Source organism: Netta rufina, assembly GCF_964035555.1.
Source record: "Netta rufina genome assembly, chromosome: Z".
NCBI classification, from domain to species: Eukaryota; Metazoa; Chordata; class Aves; order Anseriformes; family Anatidae; genus Netta; species Netta rufina.
The window spans coordinates 25,237,262-25,256,475 of NC_140126.1; the positions used below are offsets into that span (position 1 = coordinate 25,237,262).

Below are 19,214 nucleotides of genomic sequence, written 5' to 3' on the forward strand. Positions count from 1 at the left end.
TTTTTTCCTTTTTTTGTTTGTTTGTTGGTTTTCCCAAAGCAAGAAAAGTTCAGCTTCTTGGTGTATTACATGGATCTGATAGTCACTGCGTGAACAGGTTTTCTTTATTCCTAGTTTGTTTTTTTGTAGTGATTTTTTTAATCCCGCTGTTTGCTGCTGCTGAGTCTGGGTAAAAGCATACATACAGGTAATTGAAACTGGTGTTCATTGTTTGTGACTGTGTGCTGTATTTTTTTTTCTTTTTTTTGCATCCAATCTTATGAGTGCTTTTTACAGCAAAACTCTGCATTGTCAGTCCTTTTGCCTTTTGTTAGTTACTATTCTAGAATAGAATTATACATTTTAGAGTTGGTTTTAATGGTTAGGTGATTTGTAACTCACTTAAACTATTTGGAAGAGAAGCTGAGTGTTACTTGTTACTGCATAAAGTATCTGTGTGTCCTTTGCGTGACCAAAGAACTGTGTGTGATCTGGTTTGAGGAACAGAGTGCAGTGTAGACTGTCCTCTTTGAAAACATGTGACATCAAAGTCTGTTTTGCATGGAACTAAGTAATTGAGAACTGCCACTGATGTGAACAAATGACTGTTTCCTGTAAGCTTACTGGCACCGTACCACAGGCCCTCGATTTGTGTGAAACTATGACTTGGAGTGGAATTAAAGGTTCAGATAAATATTCATTTATTTGGATGGTAACAGGTTTCTTAGAACAAATTAATGTTCAGTTTCTCTTTTCTAGCAACTCAATTCTTCACTGAACTTTTTTTTAAATAAACTGAATATTTAGAGTTATCTGTATTTTGTGGGGTTGCATTTTTGTTTTTAAATGTAGCTTGTTAGTTCCCTTTGCCGTATGTCTTTTTTTTTTAATCATACTTTTCGAATCCATGGTTGTCAGGCAATTGAAGACGGCAATTTGGAAGAGATGGAAGAGGAAGTGCGGCTTAAAAAACGGAAGAGACGAAGAAATGTGGATAAGGATTCTGGGAAAGAGGATGGAGAGAAAGCAAAGAAAAGAAGAGGCAGGCCTCCTGCAGAGAAGTTGTCACCTAACCCACCCAAACTGACAAAACAAATGAATGCTATCATTGATACTGTGATAAACTACAAAGATAGGTGAGTGTGCTCTCTCTCCCCCTCTGTCCCTCTCTGTTTTTTAACAGCATCAGTTTTATTATCAGTCTTCAGGTGGAATTGATGACACAGCATTTTTAAAAAGTAATTCTATTTAGGACCTGACCCTGTAAGTCTTCCTTTATGTAGAGTGTTTTTAAAGACCCACCTGATAGGAAGCTGTTGAAATAAAAATACGTAATAAATAAATAAGGCATTGAGCTCTTACTTTAGTGGTACAGCCCGTATTAATATCAATCTCTTTAAATACATGACTACAGATTTCTTAATGCAAGTTCTCCATATGACCCATGAGATTGACCAAAATATATAATGGGCCCTTGAATAAGTTGGCAGCCCTTGACCAACCAAAAGAAAAAGTACAGAAATTCTGAGCATAAGGTTGTCTACAGATGAGCTAGAATCCTGGTTGTCCTGTCAATTCAGCATAAAAAAATGTTAAGTATCTTAACCTTAGGAAGAAATGTAGCTTCTAATCCAAAATGTGATTTGAAGATTCCTATTTTGTAGGTTTTTAACCTGAACGTTATCTTTGCTTAGTGAGGAAGAAATAGAGAAGCTGTTAATTAATAGCGCTTTTGAATCAGACTTCTTTAAGGAAGTCGTGTTTTTGAACTCAGCTTTTATTTCCCAAAAATCAGTATAGCCTTATTGTGTATATACATGTATCCTTTCTTTGCCATATGCTGAATTACAGAAATCACATAAAGAACCATTTTAAGCTACATTAATATAAAATGCATTCAGAGATAATCAAATAGTGTTTGTATTAAGTGACCCGCACCATTTCAACAATACAAGATTGTGTATAAACGAACTTCCAGAGTCTGTGACTTCAAATAGCAAGTTGCACTTCTTCCTTTTTGTAACTAGTGTTCTGGGTGTGGCTGTAAAGTTAACTGGGTTAGTATGTGGTGAAGGATACCAAGCCTGACCTTTCTGTCACATTACTGTTGAAGTGAAGCATTCTGTGATCTGTGGGCTCTCTACAGAGTACTTTAAAAAGTTTATTGCATCATAACAGGATTCAGAGCAATTGATGTGATGACCAGGAAGCTCACTACAAGCTCAGTATATTCAGCTTCTATTACTTTATAACAAAGAAGCTGAAAAGTGATGAAAGTTCAGATATACCAATCAGAGAATAATAAGGAAGCATCTCTTTTCATTTTGGATCCCTGGCCTCGAACCTTTTCCTCAAGCCAGGTACTTCTGAATAGGGCTTCTACTTCTCATTTCAAAAATAGCGAACAAGTTACTTCCGCTGACCTCCAGTATATCATAAAATTGTTACTGGAGATAGTAACTGATAGTAACCAATAGTTACTGGGGAAGTAGAAGACTGCCTGTTGCTTGTGGCCCAGGAAGTTCATATCTGATTTCTGCCACACAAGTAACTACTGTACTATTATGTAGTAAAAAGGCCTACCAGTCACCCTCCCAGGAGCATGTTTCATGATTCTGCAAGACCAAATTGGTTGCCACTGATAAAATTGTACAGTGCCCTAGACAGTTAGAAATTAAAAATACCTGTTAAACTGAGCTCCTAAATGTGATGAACTTTGCAGAGGAATTCCAAGTTCCTGTATTCTGATTTGTTTTTGAACCAACATCAAACCTTTCAGTCCTGTGAAGATTGGGACAGAAAAGATTTGAAAAATCAGGCACTAAGGAACTTCACTACTTAACCCCAATTTTTTAAAAACTTTTTTTTTTAAGGTTACTATAGAGTTTGAACACTTTCAGGATTTGCAGCTTTAGAATTAAATGGATTTAGGCATTTGAAGCCTTCAGCTTTTGTTCCCATTTTTTCAGCTCTGGGCTTTTGTGAGAGAAATTGTGGCAAGTATAGAGGGACAGGTTAATTGGAAGGAAAGGCAATGAGCTTCGTCTGGGGAGAAAAGTGTTTTGTTTTGTTTCTTTTTTCTTCTTTCCTGTATTACTATCTGAATGCTGGAAACCATCTTTGTCTTTGGCTTATATTTTCATTACTAACAAAAGTTGCATCTCTTCATTGTGCAAGTTCAGAGGGTTAATATAGTCCACAGACAGCTGATCTTATCCCAAAAGGTGGAACCATCCAAAATCTTACTATCTCTGGCCTTAGTTACATTGTCAAAAGCAAATTGATGATCTTTAGTCTAAAGTTTTGTTACAGTTAATTAGTAGCAGATGGGAGGTGGGAGCGGGGAGAAATAAATAAAAAAATAAATAAATAAAAAACAAAAAAAAAAAAAAAAAACAAACAAAAAAAAAAAACACAAAAAAAAACCAAGAAAATGTGTTGGTAAACTACTAAATATCTCTGTATTTTTTCTCTCATGTTTCTCTTCGCATTTGAGAAGAGTTTCTTGTAAACAAAGAACCACTTCTCCTTTCTTATTAAAACATTTCTTTTAAAAAAATATTTTTCCATGGTTCTCACAGATATATGGAGTTGTAGTTGAGTGGTTTTTTTTGTATGTTTTTTTGGTGAAGGTTCTAGATAATGTTGATATAGTCTCCAAATACTTTCTTAATACTTTCCCCTGCCTATGGCGGGGTGTGTGTGTGTGTGGAGTTAGATGATCTTTAAGGTCCCTTCCAACCCAAGTTATTCTATGATTGTTGTCCTGTCTTTTGTTCTTTTGTAAGCATTTTGGGAAGAGTAGAATCTTTTCTTTCTTTATTTAAAAAGCATCCAACAAAATAGGTTCGGTTGCTTATGTATAGGAGAGCTAAAGGCTACAAAAATACAAACAGTAATCATTACTAAACTGCAGTTTGAGCTACACAGTTATTAAATAAACATCAAAATAAGATTAAACAAACAAACTGGCAGCATTTGAAGTAAGTGTTTGGTGTAAAGGAATGCAGTATATGATCATTTTGAAAACAAAACTCAGATAAATACACAGCTAGTTGTAAAGCCTGGCTAAAGAACTCTATGCAAGACAGTGGAGTTTAGCAATGAGGTCATCTCCTTGTGGAGGTGAATCCCATTTAATAAAGGAAATAGTAAAGAAGGAGAAAAGGCCAAAGATGTAATGCATTGTTAAAATCTTCAGCTCTGTTTGGACTCTTTGGTGTGAGAGCTATTGAGATCCTTGTCAAGTTCACACTGGTTTCTTGCAGGCTGCTGTGCTTTGGATTCTACTATTGAGTGATGTACCTTAAGCTCTTCTTTGTGTTGATACACATTTCTTTATCATATCTTTGTATTTATCTTACTGTTGAGATAAATAGTCATGCGTCAGTTTGCAGAACTGTGTGGCAAGTGCTCCAACTCACTAAGAAATAAAGTGCTCCAACTTACTAAGAAATAAAAATGCATGTTGAATTCAGTGCTCACCCTGCTAAATTGTACCCATGCTCTATTACCTAGCTTTGAGTATCAAATGATAAAGCATATTACTAGCTGTAGATACAGAGCAGTACTACAGATGCAGAGCCTTTTTTCTGTTCTACGCTGCTTCGCCGTTGTAAGTGAAGACTAATTAAGTTTCATCTATAATGGATTAGAAGGAAGAAGAAATGTGGACTGGAAGAAAAGCAAGATAGAAAAGGTGGTCATATTCTTCTGACTTCAAGGAAAAATGTCCTAATAAGGTTATGACAGGGAAACAGTTTTAGGTGGTTTTGCATTATGTTAGCTTTTCTAACTGCAGCTTTTGCAGTTCTAGCTTTTTGCTGGCATATCATCTGCTAAGGGGGAATACACCTGTGCAGGATAACATTGGATTAAATCATCTGCTTTCTTCATTGTAAGTTAAATGGATGGATTGAGGAAAGAGTAAGATTTGATAAATTAAGGAAAACAGCTTGATAATGGAAGACCACAGAAGTTTGAATGTGAGTGAGGTCTGGAGTTTGCTAAGGTAAAACAATTATGAAATGTTAATGTCAAAGAGAAGGATAATCTTCTGGGAAAAGGTTGACTGGATGAAAGAGGGAGAACAAAGGATATTTCTAGAAATAATGGTGAGGAAGTCTGAAGCAATTTCAAAATTGTCATTTAAGAGAAAAAGAAGTGTTGAGAGAAAGTGAGAATTCCCACACGTTAATTAAAATTTGCAGGAAATGTTGAACATTGAGGGAATAGTTACTCATTTATATTAATCAAATGAGAACAAGGAAAGAAGGAGAGCTAGTGTGCGGTGGGGATGACATAGAGAATAAATGAAGATTGTATATTTAAAACTCCAAAGTTAATTGATTCTTACTTGATTCTCAGTAAAGATAATGATATTGGCCATGAAGACAGGGAGAATGGATAGTGCTATGGTAACAGTGAGAACATGGATAGTAAAATTACCAAGAGGAATGGAATATTTGAAGAACTCAAGCATTCCTCTGTGGGAACAGGCCTCTGAGTGATAGAAATCTCAGGATTTTGAAAGGACTGATGTATAGAAGCTGATATCAGATTTGTCATGCAAGACTAGCTTTCTAGCTGATTCTGTAGCCAAGGTATGCTATTTCATCAAAGGAGGAGAGAGATGTTTTACAAAGTTGGGTTTTGGTAAAGCATGTGTTATGGTCCAATAGGAAACCTATTTGCTCAGATGAAAGAGATCTAATGAGTAAGTTTTCTAATCTCAGTGAAAAAAAAAAAAAAAGCAAAGATTGAGATGTAACTAAAGACAGTGTTAACAACAGCAAAAAGTATTAAACTGGAAAGAAGATGCCACAAAAGTTCTTGGAAGGTTGGTGTTGGCATAGGTCAAAATATATTAATTATATGTGTTTTAAAATGAGGAGTGTCCTCGCCAAACGTGAAGTTCAAAAGTATCAATATTAAAGGAATACAGCATGTTATTTATGGAGGACTGAACACAGTTAAATCTGGAGTCAAAGAACTGGCATGAAACAATGTAGCTCAGACTGCATTAAAAGGTAGTTACAGACTAAAAATTGGAAACTTTTCCTTGAGTTGGAAGCTCGTTATGTGGAAATCATAGAAAAAGAAAGATCTAGACAGAGAAATTATTGATCAAAATTAAATATGAGCAATCAGTATTGTCCATCTATTAAAAAAAAAAAAACACACACAAAAAAAAAAAAAAAAAACACCCTTGGCCCCTACACTATTACCAGTACGGATGAGGAAATACAGGTATCATTATATGTGATGAAATCAATGTGTGTCTGGATTGCTGTTCTTGAATACCTTCCATTCAAGAAAGATTAGTTTATACTGAAAGTGTAAATAATTACTTCAAGGTTGGGATAGTCTTGCAAGAAGAAACATGTTGGTTTGTTTATCCTCACACAGCACAACATGAGAAGGGAAAACAGTTGCTCTAAGTAAATTCATCTAGGAAAGAAAGAAAACATAAGCACGGGGAGAATTTAATTTAATTTAATTTAAAACACATTTAGATGTTGAACTTAGCGATATGGTTTAGTGGAGGACTTGTTAGTGTTAGGTCAGAGGTTGGACTCAATGATCTTGATGTCTCTTCCAACCTAGACAATTCTGTGATTCTGTAATATAGAAATATATAGCATACAGAACGGTGGTCACAAGGTTATATGAGTGTAAACAGTCAGGAATATATTCAGGTTGGTAACTAAAAGATTCTGGAACACTCTCCTGTCTGAAGTAGTGGCATGGGAATACCTAACTAGATTTACGACTTGTTCCTTGATTAAAAAGCTTTGCATTATTGTTTGTTACCAAGGTCTTAGATTCAAGGACCTGGAAACACCTTTCCAGTTACACAATTGATCCTGATTCTCTGATGTAAACTATATTCATTGCCTTTGCGGGTTCCATTTGAAATAATTTCAGTTTAATTTAATTTGTTATTTTATTGAAATTACTGCTTCACTTAAACTAGTACTCCAGTGCCATTACAGATCTTGCACCTCATTTAAATCTTGCTATATACAGCTGTTCAGAAGAGAGTGAGTTGAAATGTATCAGTTTAGGTTATCATCACTCATTGTTAGTTCTGATTATATTAACCTGTCTTCTATCCCCTCTAAAATTAGGAGTGGATAATGCAGAGATTAGCGTGTTGTATGTACATTATGTTTTCAGGAAGCATAGTCCAGCCTTTTGAAAGCAGGAACAATTTTACTGGAGAGAGATGTTTTTTTCCACGGATAAGGAATTTGCATGCCAAATGCTCAAGTCCCCAGCTGCTGATTTTGCATCATGCACATGCATGCTTACTTTCCAGAACCATCGTTTTCCTCTTTTTATGGTGTTCTTTTATTTTTTGTTACAGAGGAAGACATGCTGTAAGTTTTGCTTCCCTTTCCTGATTGTTAGAATTTAGTGGGGGAAAAAAAAAAAGATGGATAATCATAATCCTTCAACCTATGTACAAATCTGTTGTCCTCTTCTGCCTCACATCAGTTTGATATTTACTGTTTAGGTGCCAATTTGGTGCACCTGCTGTTTTGCATGAGCTTTGTTTAGATAGCAAGAGTTTACTTACGAGCCCCAGGACCCTAACAGCTCAGTTGCATGCAGTGATTTACAGTCGTTATTCAGCTCCTTTCTTCTCTGCTCATCAGCCTTAAATAAAGTAAGGACTTGCACTGGTGTACCCATTAGCTTCACAAAACCTCTTCCCTGTTGCAGGTAGTAGTTAACCACATTCAAGAAAGCTGATAAGAAAATTGGAGGCTGGGGTTGTTGCGTCCAACCCATGTTTTGTGCCTTGGCAACAGATTTCGCCTGTCTGTGATGCCTAGTATTTCAATCATTGCCTCATTAAAGCTAAAATGTTTAAATTAATTGCCACAGTATTCTAATTTTGACAGGGCATAGGGAGAGAGTATTTTTCTGTGTATTTGAAATTGATTTTATTCAGAGTTTTTCCAGCTGTTTTCTGAATTTGCCAGTTTTTAACTGTTGAAAAATGATGAGTAATGTAATTAGCCATTACTGATCTAACCAGTAATTAATTATGCCAACTGGTACTCTTGAGTATTCAAACACGCGAAGGAAATAATTCTAGTTTATACCCAATCCAAAGCTATGGAGTATATAGCCATGTGTCAAAATCAAGAATTAGTATTTCTACCCATTTCCATTTCAGTGATAGGGACAGGTCCACCATGTATTACTGTAGTCGATTCAAAAAAAGAAGAATCGATAAATACATTTAACAGAAATGAATAGTATTCCTACTTATCTGGATTGTGGTTTGAAGTTTTCACATAATAAGGTCATTCCTCTGTATTTATGCTCTCTTCATTTTTCCATACACACAACTTGTTTGTTTTAACAAACATCATTTTTAGTTACACTTGAATAGGAGGCGCAATTTGTGCACAGTAGTTCTGGTTGTGAGCATTCATTCTAACCACCCTCTACTGAATTTCAGCGTTTGCTAAAAAGTGTGAAATTTGCCAGAAATGTGAGAACATTATGCAGTGTCAGCTTCGCAGTTGTCTCTCCTTTTTGACTCCTAAAGAGAAAAAGGTTTGATAGTAGTAGAAATTTTGATAGGTGAGTGGCAGCTTGTTTCTGGCCACATACTGCCAGAGGAAAAGGGTACAAAAGCAGATACTTATAAATTAGGCCTAATGGTTTCTGCATTTAATTCTACTGAAGATAATACTGACTAAATGAGCGGAAATATATACTTAATGTACCTTGTAAGTAGTTTGACAGAACTGAGAGAAAATTGGAAGCACTGAGCACAAATACTTTTCTGAGTGAAAATCTTTTTTAAATGATCAGTTATCTATTAACGACTTTGCATATCATGTAAGTATTTGCATGTGAGCACATAGAGGACTGATGTGTTGAGGTACTGCAGTCGCAGTGAGCTGTCACTCTTAGTTCATTTGCAGTGAGCTCTAATAATTTATTCTGGTCCTTTTTCCCTTCAGCAAGTATCCTGCTAGTTGCTAGGCAACTGTAAGTGATCTTTTACTGCGCATGCTTTTTATGTAGCAGTTGTGGTTATTATTTTCTAAAGCTGAAGATGAGGATTAAAATCAGTGTTGCACTAATAATTACTAATTTTCTCCTGTTGTACCCAGAATACAGCTACCTGAGATTGTCAGAAAAGATCACATTCATTTACAGTATATGTGGTTGTATACAAAGGGAGCAGAAGGTAACATTTCTTTGTGAAAGGCATTTCTATAAAAATGGTACAGTAGAATAAACTGTTATTGATCTGGGTAGGCAAAACTGGGCACTAGTCTTTTGTCTGTTGCATATTTCATGCACTTAATGTGTTTTTTTTTTTCCTCCCATGACCTTAAGTGATTCTCAGTAATTAATTATATCAGACAAAAGCTTGAAGGTTTTTTATGGCATTCTTCCTTTAATAGAATGTGTGAACAAGCTACAGTTACCTAGATTTATATCTTGAAAATAGGATATTACATTTTAGTAATTTACTACCATTATATTTTTCATATAAAATACAATATAAGGGTGTGTGCGTATATGTAAAAAGGAGTGGGAAGGGGAAGAATTATGTAGCCATGAGATAAACATACATATATATATGTTTAAGCTCATATATATATATGTGTGTATACATATGTGTGTGTGTGTGTGTATATATATATATGTAGGAGCTTGTTTTTACAAGGGCAAATATGACCAACGTGTTTTAAAGTCTGATCAAAATTAGGAGATTATTAGCAGCTGTTCATACTAAAATAAGATTAAATATGGTTATATTTGCTGTTAAAATCTGAAGTGTAATTGAAGCAACACCAGCATCAGTGTTTTAGTATTTTTTCTGAAATAGATATTTCTGTTAGAAGAATGCTGGTGAAGTTTAAAACACAGCAGTGACAACTCAGTCCCTCTGCATACCAAATCCACATTGCACAAAGTTTTGAAAGCAATTTTTTGTATTTTAAAAGATTAGCTTGTATCTGTATTATACACAAGTGTATTGTACAGATTTACTGAAAGCATTTAAAATTTACCAAGTCAAGCACACAGAAAATAGGATATAACAGAGGGGAAAAAAAAAATAAATGTGTAAACCTAATGTTTCCTATTGTCTTAGGAACATAACATTGTGTGCTGTGTAAAGGTGTTACAGCCTACTCGTTTGCTTTGCTTTCCTGTGCTTTGCACAGAGCCTGTGCCTTGTGTATAGAAAATGGGCAATGAGCACTTAATGCATGGCCAGGTTCTTCCCGGGCTTCTCTGGACACATCACTTTTTCACAATATTATGCTGTCATTCTTCCCAATGTTTTATTCTCATTTTACATATGAAGAATAGAGACCAGAGACTTAAATTCATTAAATAATTTGGGCACCAGAGATCTTATTTCTCAGAGTACTTAGTGTTTAGTAGATTCAGAAAAAATGTCAATGATCTCAGTTGCAGCTGAGAGTGTTCGGCATTTCCCTTTATTAACAATGTATTACTGTATATATAAATACATATATTCTTCAATTTCCAGAAGAGTGGGAACAGATTAATTTAGTAAATTATGTAGTGTATTTTTAATGCATTGCTTTTGTATTGCTTTCTCTTTCTCTTCAAGAGGACAGCCTGAGATGATGACAGGTTCTGTTGTGTGACATGACGTTGTCACTGACAGGAATCATTAACAGGATTGGTGCCTTTAAATCCATAACATAAACACCTCCGAATTTCACTGAGAAAGTAGGAAAGTAATGAATTTGTCTTTTCAATGTGAATCAGTTCTAAGGAGATGGCAGATACAGTGGCTTGTCACCTGGGATGACAATTATGTGGTCATTTTAGGATTTCTTCTATTTCAGTAACAGGGTGCTTCCCAAGTAAACTAAATCTCTTGGCTGAAGTTGCTAGTAAACTGCTTGAAGCGTGAGTTACAAGTGGTCTACACCAACATCTGTATAGGATAGATAGGCATGTCTATCTATAGTTCCCTGACAGAGATGCAAAGTACACCTTCTTGTCTCCTTGTGCAGCAGCAGCACCAAAAAGTGTGTTTGCATGTGCCATGATCTTATGTGAACTCCCAGGAGACAGCTGGCAGTTATTGTCTGCTGCTGCAAGTCAAAAAATGTTGTCAGGATGAGACAGACGCATTTACTAGGTTAGCACTGGAGAGAAAAATACTCTAGATGCCAGGTTGTCCCAGGGATATTGGATCGACACCATTGATTAGCAGGCTATGACTTAAACGTTTATATTTGTTGTTCTCTCTGATGCAAGATGTATAAGGAGCAAAAGTGTCCCAAAACTAAAATAAGAACATTAAGAAATCTTGAATTAGGTGAGCAATAGCTCTTTAGGAAATGAGAAAAATCTGCTCATTCCTGCTTGTTCGTTGATCTTTCAACGTTCCCCAAGCAAATTCGTCTCCACAGATTCTCAAGCATTAAGAAGTACCTACGATATGGTAGGCATTCATGATTTACATAAAGGACAAAGCTGTTCAGTGCTTTCTATCATCCTTATATTGTTCATAACAGAATTGCCTCAGTTAACCTGTGTTTCACTGTTGATTTAACGTGTCTAATAATATTAGACACTGTTAAGGAGGGTGACTGCAAGAGAGAAGCTCAAGTGGAGGTGAAGACTTGGCAGCAGCCAAGTCTTGTCCAACTCCTGTGAGGGTTTGATTTGTTTAAATTATCATCCAAAGGTGGAAATGAGAAATCAGTGTCATGAGAGAAGCAAGCATGTGAACGTGGGCAGGGAATGCTTGTGAATGCTAAGCACAAGGGATTACAGTTCATCTCATCAGAACTTTTTTCTGCTACTTTGTCTGTGACAAGAACAAAGTTGCACAGAGGGGAAAAATAAGAAAAGAAAAAAAAATGAAGCTTGTAAGTGCCATTAACACATTTCCTCTCCAGGTGACTTACAGTCATCTATCATTTGTGAAGCCACAAATGAGAAGATTTAAAGCAAGCAAACAAACACAAAAAACTTCAATTTGTAAGTGTCAAAATAGCTATAAATAAAGGGTTGACAATAGGAAATCTGGAAAGCTTAGAAATTCTGAACACCTGTAAATGATAGGAAATGTTCCTAGAGTATGAGAGGATTTTAGATAACCCATTACTTTATTTCAGATGATTGAAGAAGCACAAATCACAGTAGTGATTTTCAGTACAGTAGGAATGATCTTCCCAGGAACCTAACACTCAGTAATGGAAATTAATAATGTTCTTGGGATTAATTAATAATGTTCAAGAGAGTTGGAAGGTGTGATTGCTGGGCTGCTTTCCATCATCTATCAGTGGTCATGGTCATCTGGAGAGGTCCCGGATGACTGGAGACTTGCTAATGTGATACCCATCTATAAGAAGGGTCATAAGGAGGACGTGGGGAACAACAGGCCAGTCAGCCTGACCTTGGTGCCAGGAAAGGTGATGGAACGGGTCATCCTGAATGTAATCATGCAATGTATGTGGGACCTGGGGGGATCAGACCCAGTCAGCATGGGTGACTGGCAAGAAAGGCAAGTCCTGCCTGACCATTACTTCATCTCCTGCTATGACCAGGAAACCCACCTGGTGGATGAGGGAAAGCCTGCTGACATAGTCTACCTAGACTTCAGCAAGGCCTTTGACATAGTCTCCCACAGTCTTCTCCTGGAGAAGCTGGCAGCCCATGGCTTGGACAGGCACACTCTTTGCTGGGTTAAAAACTGGCTGGATGGCTGGGCCCAGAGAGTGGTGGTGAACAGAGTGAAATCCAGCTGGTGACCAGTCACCAGTGGTGCTCCCCAGGGGTCGGTGTTGGGGCCCATCCTCTTTAATATCTTTATTGATGATTTGGATGAGGGAATTGAGTGCTCCCTCAGTAAGTTTGCAGACGACGCCAAGCTGGGGGGGAAGTGTCAATCTGCCAGAGGGTAGGAAGGCCCTGCAGAGGGACCTGGACAGGATGGGTCTATGGGCAGAGGCCAATGGGATGAGGTTCAACATGGCTAAGTTCAACATGGTTGTTGTGACCTGCACTTTGGTCACAACAACCCCATGCAGCGCTACAGACTTCGGGCAGAGTAGCTGGAAAGCTGTGGAGAGAAAAAGGATGTGGGGGAGTTGGTTGATGCTTGCCTGAACATGAACTGGCAGTCTGCCCATGTGGCCAAGAAGGCCAACAGCATCCTGGCTTGTATCAGGAATAGTGTAGCCAGCAGGGCCAGGGAGGTAATCATTGCCCTGTACTCTGCTCTGGTGTGAGACTGCACCTCGAGTGCCATGTTCAGCTTTGGGCCCCTCACTGCAAGGACATCGAGGCCCTTGAGCGTGTCCAGAGAAGGGCTACAAAGATGGTAAAGGGCCTGAAACACAAGTCCTGTGAGAAGCGGCTGAGGGCACTGGGGTTGTTTAGTCTGGAGAAGAGGAGGCTCAGGAAAGGCCTTATTGCTCTCTACAACTGCCTGAAAGGAAGGTGTGCGGAGATGGAGTTCAGCCTCTTATCATAGCTAACTAGTGTTAGGACTAGAGGGAATGGTCTCAGGTTGCACCAGGGGATGTTTAGGTTGGAAATGAGGAGACATTTCTTTTCAGAAAGAGCAGTCAGGCATTGGAACAGGTTGCCCAGGGAGGTGGTGGAGTCACTGTCCCTGGGGGTGTTTAAGGAAAGGTTGGACCTAGTGCTTAGGGACATAGTTTAGTGGGAGATATAGTTTAGTGGTAGGGGGATGGTTGGACCAGATGATCTTGGAGGTCTTTTCCAACCTTAATTATTCTATGATTCTATAAGTGTGCTATGACTAGGATGTAAAAAAAAAAAAAAAAAAAAAAAAAAAGTATAAAATGACCATAAACTTACAGTGACAGGAAAGAGACAAAAGAGACATGCTAAAAATTATAAAAAAAATATAAAAAACAAAATGAAGAAAAGGTTAAGACTGTATTTGGCAAACCACTACAGAATTCAGATTCAGGTCCTGATCCTGGTAATTATATTTGTGAAATAATTAAAATTACTATTTTATTATTAATGATAAATAATCCAGATATCAGTTTCTAATTCTTTGAAATAAACGTTTGTGTTGGTTGGTTTGTTTGTTTTTTCTCTCTGTGTGTGTGTGGAGGGAATTGTAGTAATTCCTTACATTGCAAAAGTTTAATTTTCTCAACAGTTCTGGACGGCAGCTAAGTGAAGTCTTCATTCAGCTCCCATCTAGGAAAGAACTACCAGAGTATTATGAATTGATTAGAAAACCAGTGGACTTCAAAAAAATTAAGGTAGGAACATTTTGGAATATAGAGATTCCTACATTTCTTTTTGTTAGGCAGGGCAAATATGCATTCAGTCTTAAAATTACAGCATGAATATTGTACGTGCCTGTGGTTGTCTTGTACTTCAAGCAGTGTTAAATCCTTTGTAATGAACTCGTTTCATTTATATTGCACTATATCACTGTAATTTCAAAATGTAGCAGTGACATAAATATTGCTTTCAGAGATGACATCTGTCTTTTTTAAAGAACCAATCACAAATCTATAAAGAAATCTTTAGTAAAAAAAAAAATATTTTTTTGCAAAATTTTAGTGCTTATAGGGGAATATAGACATCCCTAAACTAGTGACTTGGAATAGCTAGACTAGATCTAAACAGTTTGGCAGATGGGGTTTAAGCAAACTTGTTGCACATTAAGTGATGTTGAAACTCTTTGAGTTTCATTCATTTCATAGTTTATTTGTGTCTGTGCTGGGAAGAAGAAACTGGAAGTCTTTTACCAGAAGAGCTCAGTTTCTGTGACTTTTGTCCCTTCCACACCACAAAGAAATTGCATGATTTTTTGCTTTTATTGCCATGGTGTGATTTTGTGAATAATATCTTTATGATACATTTTAGCATTCCTTTGTTTTAAACAGGCACTTGTCATGATGCTTGCTTAGGTGGTAACATTTTAAAAGAGAATGTTTTTGATGTATTGAAATCAAATATTAATTCAGTGTCCTGTCTCCTGTTTTTTCTCTGTACCATTGCCCCTCCATACTTCCCATTTTCCTCAACAAATACAACAGGAAAGAATTCGCAATCACAAGTATCGGAGTCTTGGAGACCTGGAGAAGGATGTCATGTTGCTGTGTCACAACGCGCAGACATTCAATCTGGAGGGATCACAGGTCTGACTGAAATTCTTTGTGTTAAGGATAAGAGTATTGGTTCTTAAACAATTATTATTTATGTCTATAAACCCTGTGTTTGAATTCTTATTTTAAATAGATAAAAATGTCCAAATTCTTACTGTTATCCAGAGTCCTCTGGTCACAGCTGGAGTGGGAGCATGCAGGTTTGGAGTCTAATTCTGAGATCAGTGTGTTCTGATCTGTACGTATTTCAGAGCTGCTGCAGAACCATTTGAATCTATAATAAATGACTCTTCATGTTCATCAGCTTGGGCTTACCAGAGTGGATGACAGAAGGAGCAGATGTAACAGTATGGTTTAGTACCAGATATACATGAAATGCTTCATAGTGAGCACTTCAGCTCTAGCAGTGGCAGATAGAAATTCAAGGTCTGTCCAGCAGTAAAGATTTCTGTATAAAGTTTTATGTTTTCTGAACCCTCTGGCAAGTTCTTGGTGTTGTTTTTTTTTTTTTTTTGAAAGATCAATGTCCATTTTGACCAGTCAGTAATAATGAATCCCAGCTGAGTCTTAGAGGTTTAGAAAGCAAAATCTCTCAACTTAAATGTTTTACATAAATGAATGTGTATAGTGCTGTGAATTTGGATCAGAAGATGCTGACACAAAAGGTGCTGACTACAAAATCTGGATGACGGTTGAGAAAGTTGTCTCACAGAGTGAGAGTGTTAGAATTGACAGGAACAATCCTGAATGGATAGAAATGTTCAGTAGATCTTGTTGCTTTGTTTGGAAATAAGCCAACCTGTATCACAGTTTTGCAGAATTATTTTCCATTGTAATATAGCAACAATAACTACCAGAGATAGTATTAAATTTTATAATACAAAGCCCAAATAACTAATACTAAAGTTTTGCTTTGTTCTGTTTTGTTACCTTTTTTTTTTGGCTGTTTTTTGTTGTTGTTGTTAGTTTGTTTTTAAAGTTTGCCCGGTATGTTCTCTATGTTGATTTTTATTTCCAATGAATTGTGGGACATTTCTGCAGCAGTTCTCCAATTTTAAGGTTATTTTATATTCTTTTTGATAGTTTGGTTCTACCTTTGCTCTGGCATACCAGTATACCAGTTTACTTCAGTAAACTAGATTATTTGTGTGTGTACTAAAACCAAAAACAAAATCTAATTCAGACAGAGCTGTTTAAGTACACAGTGACTTCAAGTGAAATTCTACATGTTCATTTCATTAGTATGATGCATGCTGCTTCTCCTGGGAGCAAAGCAGTTCCATCTGAGCTGGAACCTTAAGAAGGGTTTTCAGGGAGAGACAGACTTTTTTGAGGCTTTTGAGTTGCATGTAACCTCAGCAGTTTGAAAAGTTTTTCATGTTGTAAGGGTCAAATGGAAAAAATAGACATGCAAGGGGTTAAAAATAGTATTTGTCTATTGAAATGGAAAAAAAATGTCTTAAAAGTTTGCATAATTTGAAGTTCCATTGTCACTGCTTTTCTCATTTTGAAGGAAGTTCCACTGTTATGGTTGTTCCATTGATGATACCTGTTGGAATTGGATTTTCATCAGAATAAGAAGTCTTTTATTTGCATAGCTTTTCCTGATGTAGCCCCCCAGTCTTTTCTGGGTCAGACTAGCTACTGAATATCTACAGATAATCCCAAATTAAGAAGGTTAAAGAAATTAAAAATACTTCATTTCTCTAGGAAATTTTGTTTAAAAGTCTGGCTCATAGCAAGTTGTTAAATATGTAGTGTCTGGAGTTAAAAATAGAATCTTCTTGTCTTAGAAAGGTGTTTGGTCTGAGAAAGGACAGCAAAGTTAGTTGAAAGAGTAATTCTTAAGAACAATCAGAAATGCTAGGTCTATGGGACGGAAAAATAAACTACACTTGAGAGGAACTCAGGGGGCTTCTAAGGATAGCACACTTTATAAACAGTAAGTATAAGACAACATCAATAATGATTTGACTTCTAGGAAAAAAAAAAGCTGGGGTCCAACAGCAAACTCATGTCACACAACTGAAGGAAAAAAGCCATTTCAAAACATTCATAATCATTATGTAATTATGGGTGTCAACAAACAACTTTTACCACATTCAAGAGCAGTCAAACATCTCATAACAGAGTGCTTGGGAGTGCTTAAAGAATGTGGAACAATCTGTACTGAGAGGAAATTTTTCTAAAGCAGACTTGGTGATCAACTGGAAAAAAAAATCACATATTTCACATAAAGTATTCTGAATTGAGATTTTTTAATTCATTTTACTGAACCTGCAAAATATTAGTGTTTTTATCAGTTTTAATGTACAGATTGTAATGGCCACCAAAACTCCCTCCATTATCTTTCTTGCGATTATAGAATGTCCCTTTATACAAGAAAGTGTTTAATTAAGCTGAAGGAATAGTGTGGCAGCTAAAGCAGTTCAGCGCAGGATGATGAGAAAACCAAATACGTTCTATGACTCTATACCCTTCTGTTAAATATTCTTAATTGTTCAGTGCTGAATTGTCCAGTGCTTGGCATCTGACTTCTTACAAAGCAAAACAGATGTTAAGATGATTATGAAGCCTCAGTTATGAAGACCATGGTATGCCTTCCTATAGAAGGCCATAGCCTTCTGTTATGCTAATCTAAGAAATGAATTGCAAACCAAATGTAGTCATCTCATTTGTAGACGTGAGGTTAAATTGAAAATGTAGAAAAATTCATAGAGGTAGAGGTTAAATTGAAAATCTGATTTGTGAAAGATGCTTAGCAAGGTTACATTGTGTTCAAGAACAGGTGATAAGTTTAGAACACACACTGATTTTTCAGACTTTTTCGATCTGAGAAGAAGGAAGGGATGATCTGCTTGGGTTAAACAACTTTCCTTGTGGCCACTTTGGATTTCAGGAAAAAAAAAAAAAAACGACTAAGGATAATTAACATGAGAGCAAGTCGTTTGACGTTATCAAGTATATTGTTAGACTTTAATTCAATTCTTTAATTGAGATGCTTACTGCTGAAGACTGTCACATTGGCAGGTTTTCAAGACTGTTGTAATCTAATGAAATTACAGAATAGCTCCCGTGGTAATAAAAACAATAAAGAAAAATGCTCTAACTGAACATTTAAAATGTAATACATATAATACATTTTAAGAATTCTATTTTTGTGAGTCACTGATAAATTTCTTCATTCAGAAAACAAAAAGTTAATGTTGACATTTGTTTTAAAACGCATGCAACAAGCGGTGTTACTTGTAATTTGAAAAGGACATATACTCTGTGGATTTGCACCAGAAATGAAGGTCTATCCTGTGAATTTTTGATGTTGCTTGACTTTGCAGCTCTAACATAGATTTGTATTCATATTGTAGATATATGAGGATTCCATTGTTCTTCAGTCTGTGTTCAAAAGTGCACGACAGAAGATTGCCAAAGAAGAAGAAAGCGAGGATGAAAGCAATGATGATGAAGATGATGATGAAGAAGACGAGTCAGAGTCAGAATGTGAGTCCCCTGCTAGGTAGAGAAGATAAAGTGTATGTAGGGGTAATTAGTTGTTCTAGTTTCTGCTGTAAGAATCCGTTTTCTATGAAAGAAAGTAACTTCTTAAAAAGTTTTCTGCTTTGGGTGTTTACATTCAGCTTAATTCTTGTAGCTTTGTGTTATTGCTGTAGTTGTTGGAGTATAGTAAACTACTTTTAAGCCAAAAACAAATCACAGAAGTGCTTGGTGGGAGCAGGTCTCACTGGCCGTAAGCGTTGATAAATCCTCTGATCCTATTCATGTTATTTTTAATTACAACTACCTGCAAATGCTAGATACAATCTTTATTCATAGGTGGTCAACCTTTCAGGCATGATGTGACACACAAAAATCATCACCTAGTTAAGAACCAGAAGATGCAGCAAATATTCTACAGTGAGAGAGTGATGAAGTGAAACTCCAGATTCTTTCAGAAGTAGGAGGTGACACCAATTTTTCAGAGGGCCCATCTGTAAGAAAAGACTGGGCTGGGCATAAACTTAGTTTGAAATTCAGGGCATGGTGCAGGAAAAACTGGAGCACGTCTTCAAAGAAGAGACCTCTTATCCTCTCAAAATATTCTGACAA

At 36.5% G+C, this 19,214-nt stretch overlaps 1 protein-coding gene across 4 annotated transcripts in view; it reads left to right on the forward strand.

The window, feature by feature from the left end:
* SMARCA2 (SWI/SNF related BAF chromatin remodeling complex subunit ATPase 2) overlaps positions 1 to 19,214 on the forward strand; it is a 120,211-nt gene that overhangs the window by 98,174 nt on the left and 2,823 nt on the right. For all 4 annotated transcript variants that reach the window (XM_084305369.1, XM_084305371.1, XM_084305370.1 and 1 more), the window contains 4 exons: positions 898 to 1,115; positions 14,150 to 14,255; positions 15,042 to 15,143; positions 18,476 to 18,608. In XM_084305369.1, the coding sequence (XP_084161495.1) occupies positions 898 to 1,115; positions 14,150 to 14,255; positions 15,042 to 15,143; positions 18,476 to 18,608 (559 nt within the window). The remainder of the gene's footprint in view (positions 1 to 897; positions 1,116 to 14,149; positions 14,256 to 15,041; positions 15,144 to 18,475; positions 18,609 to 19,214) is intronic.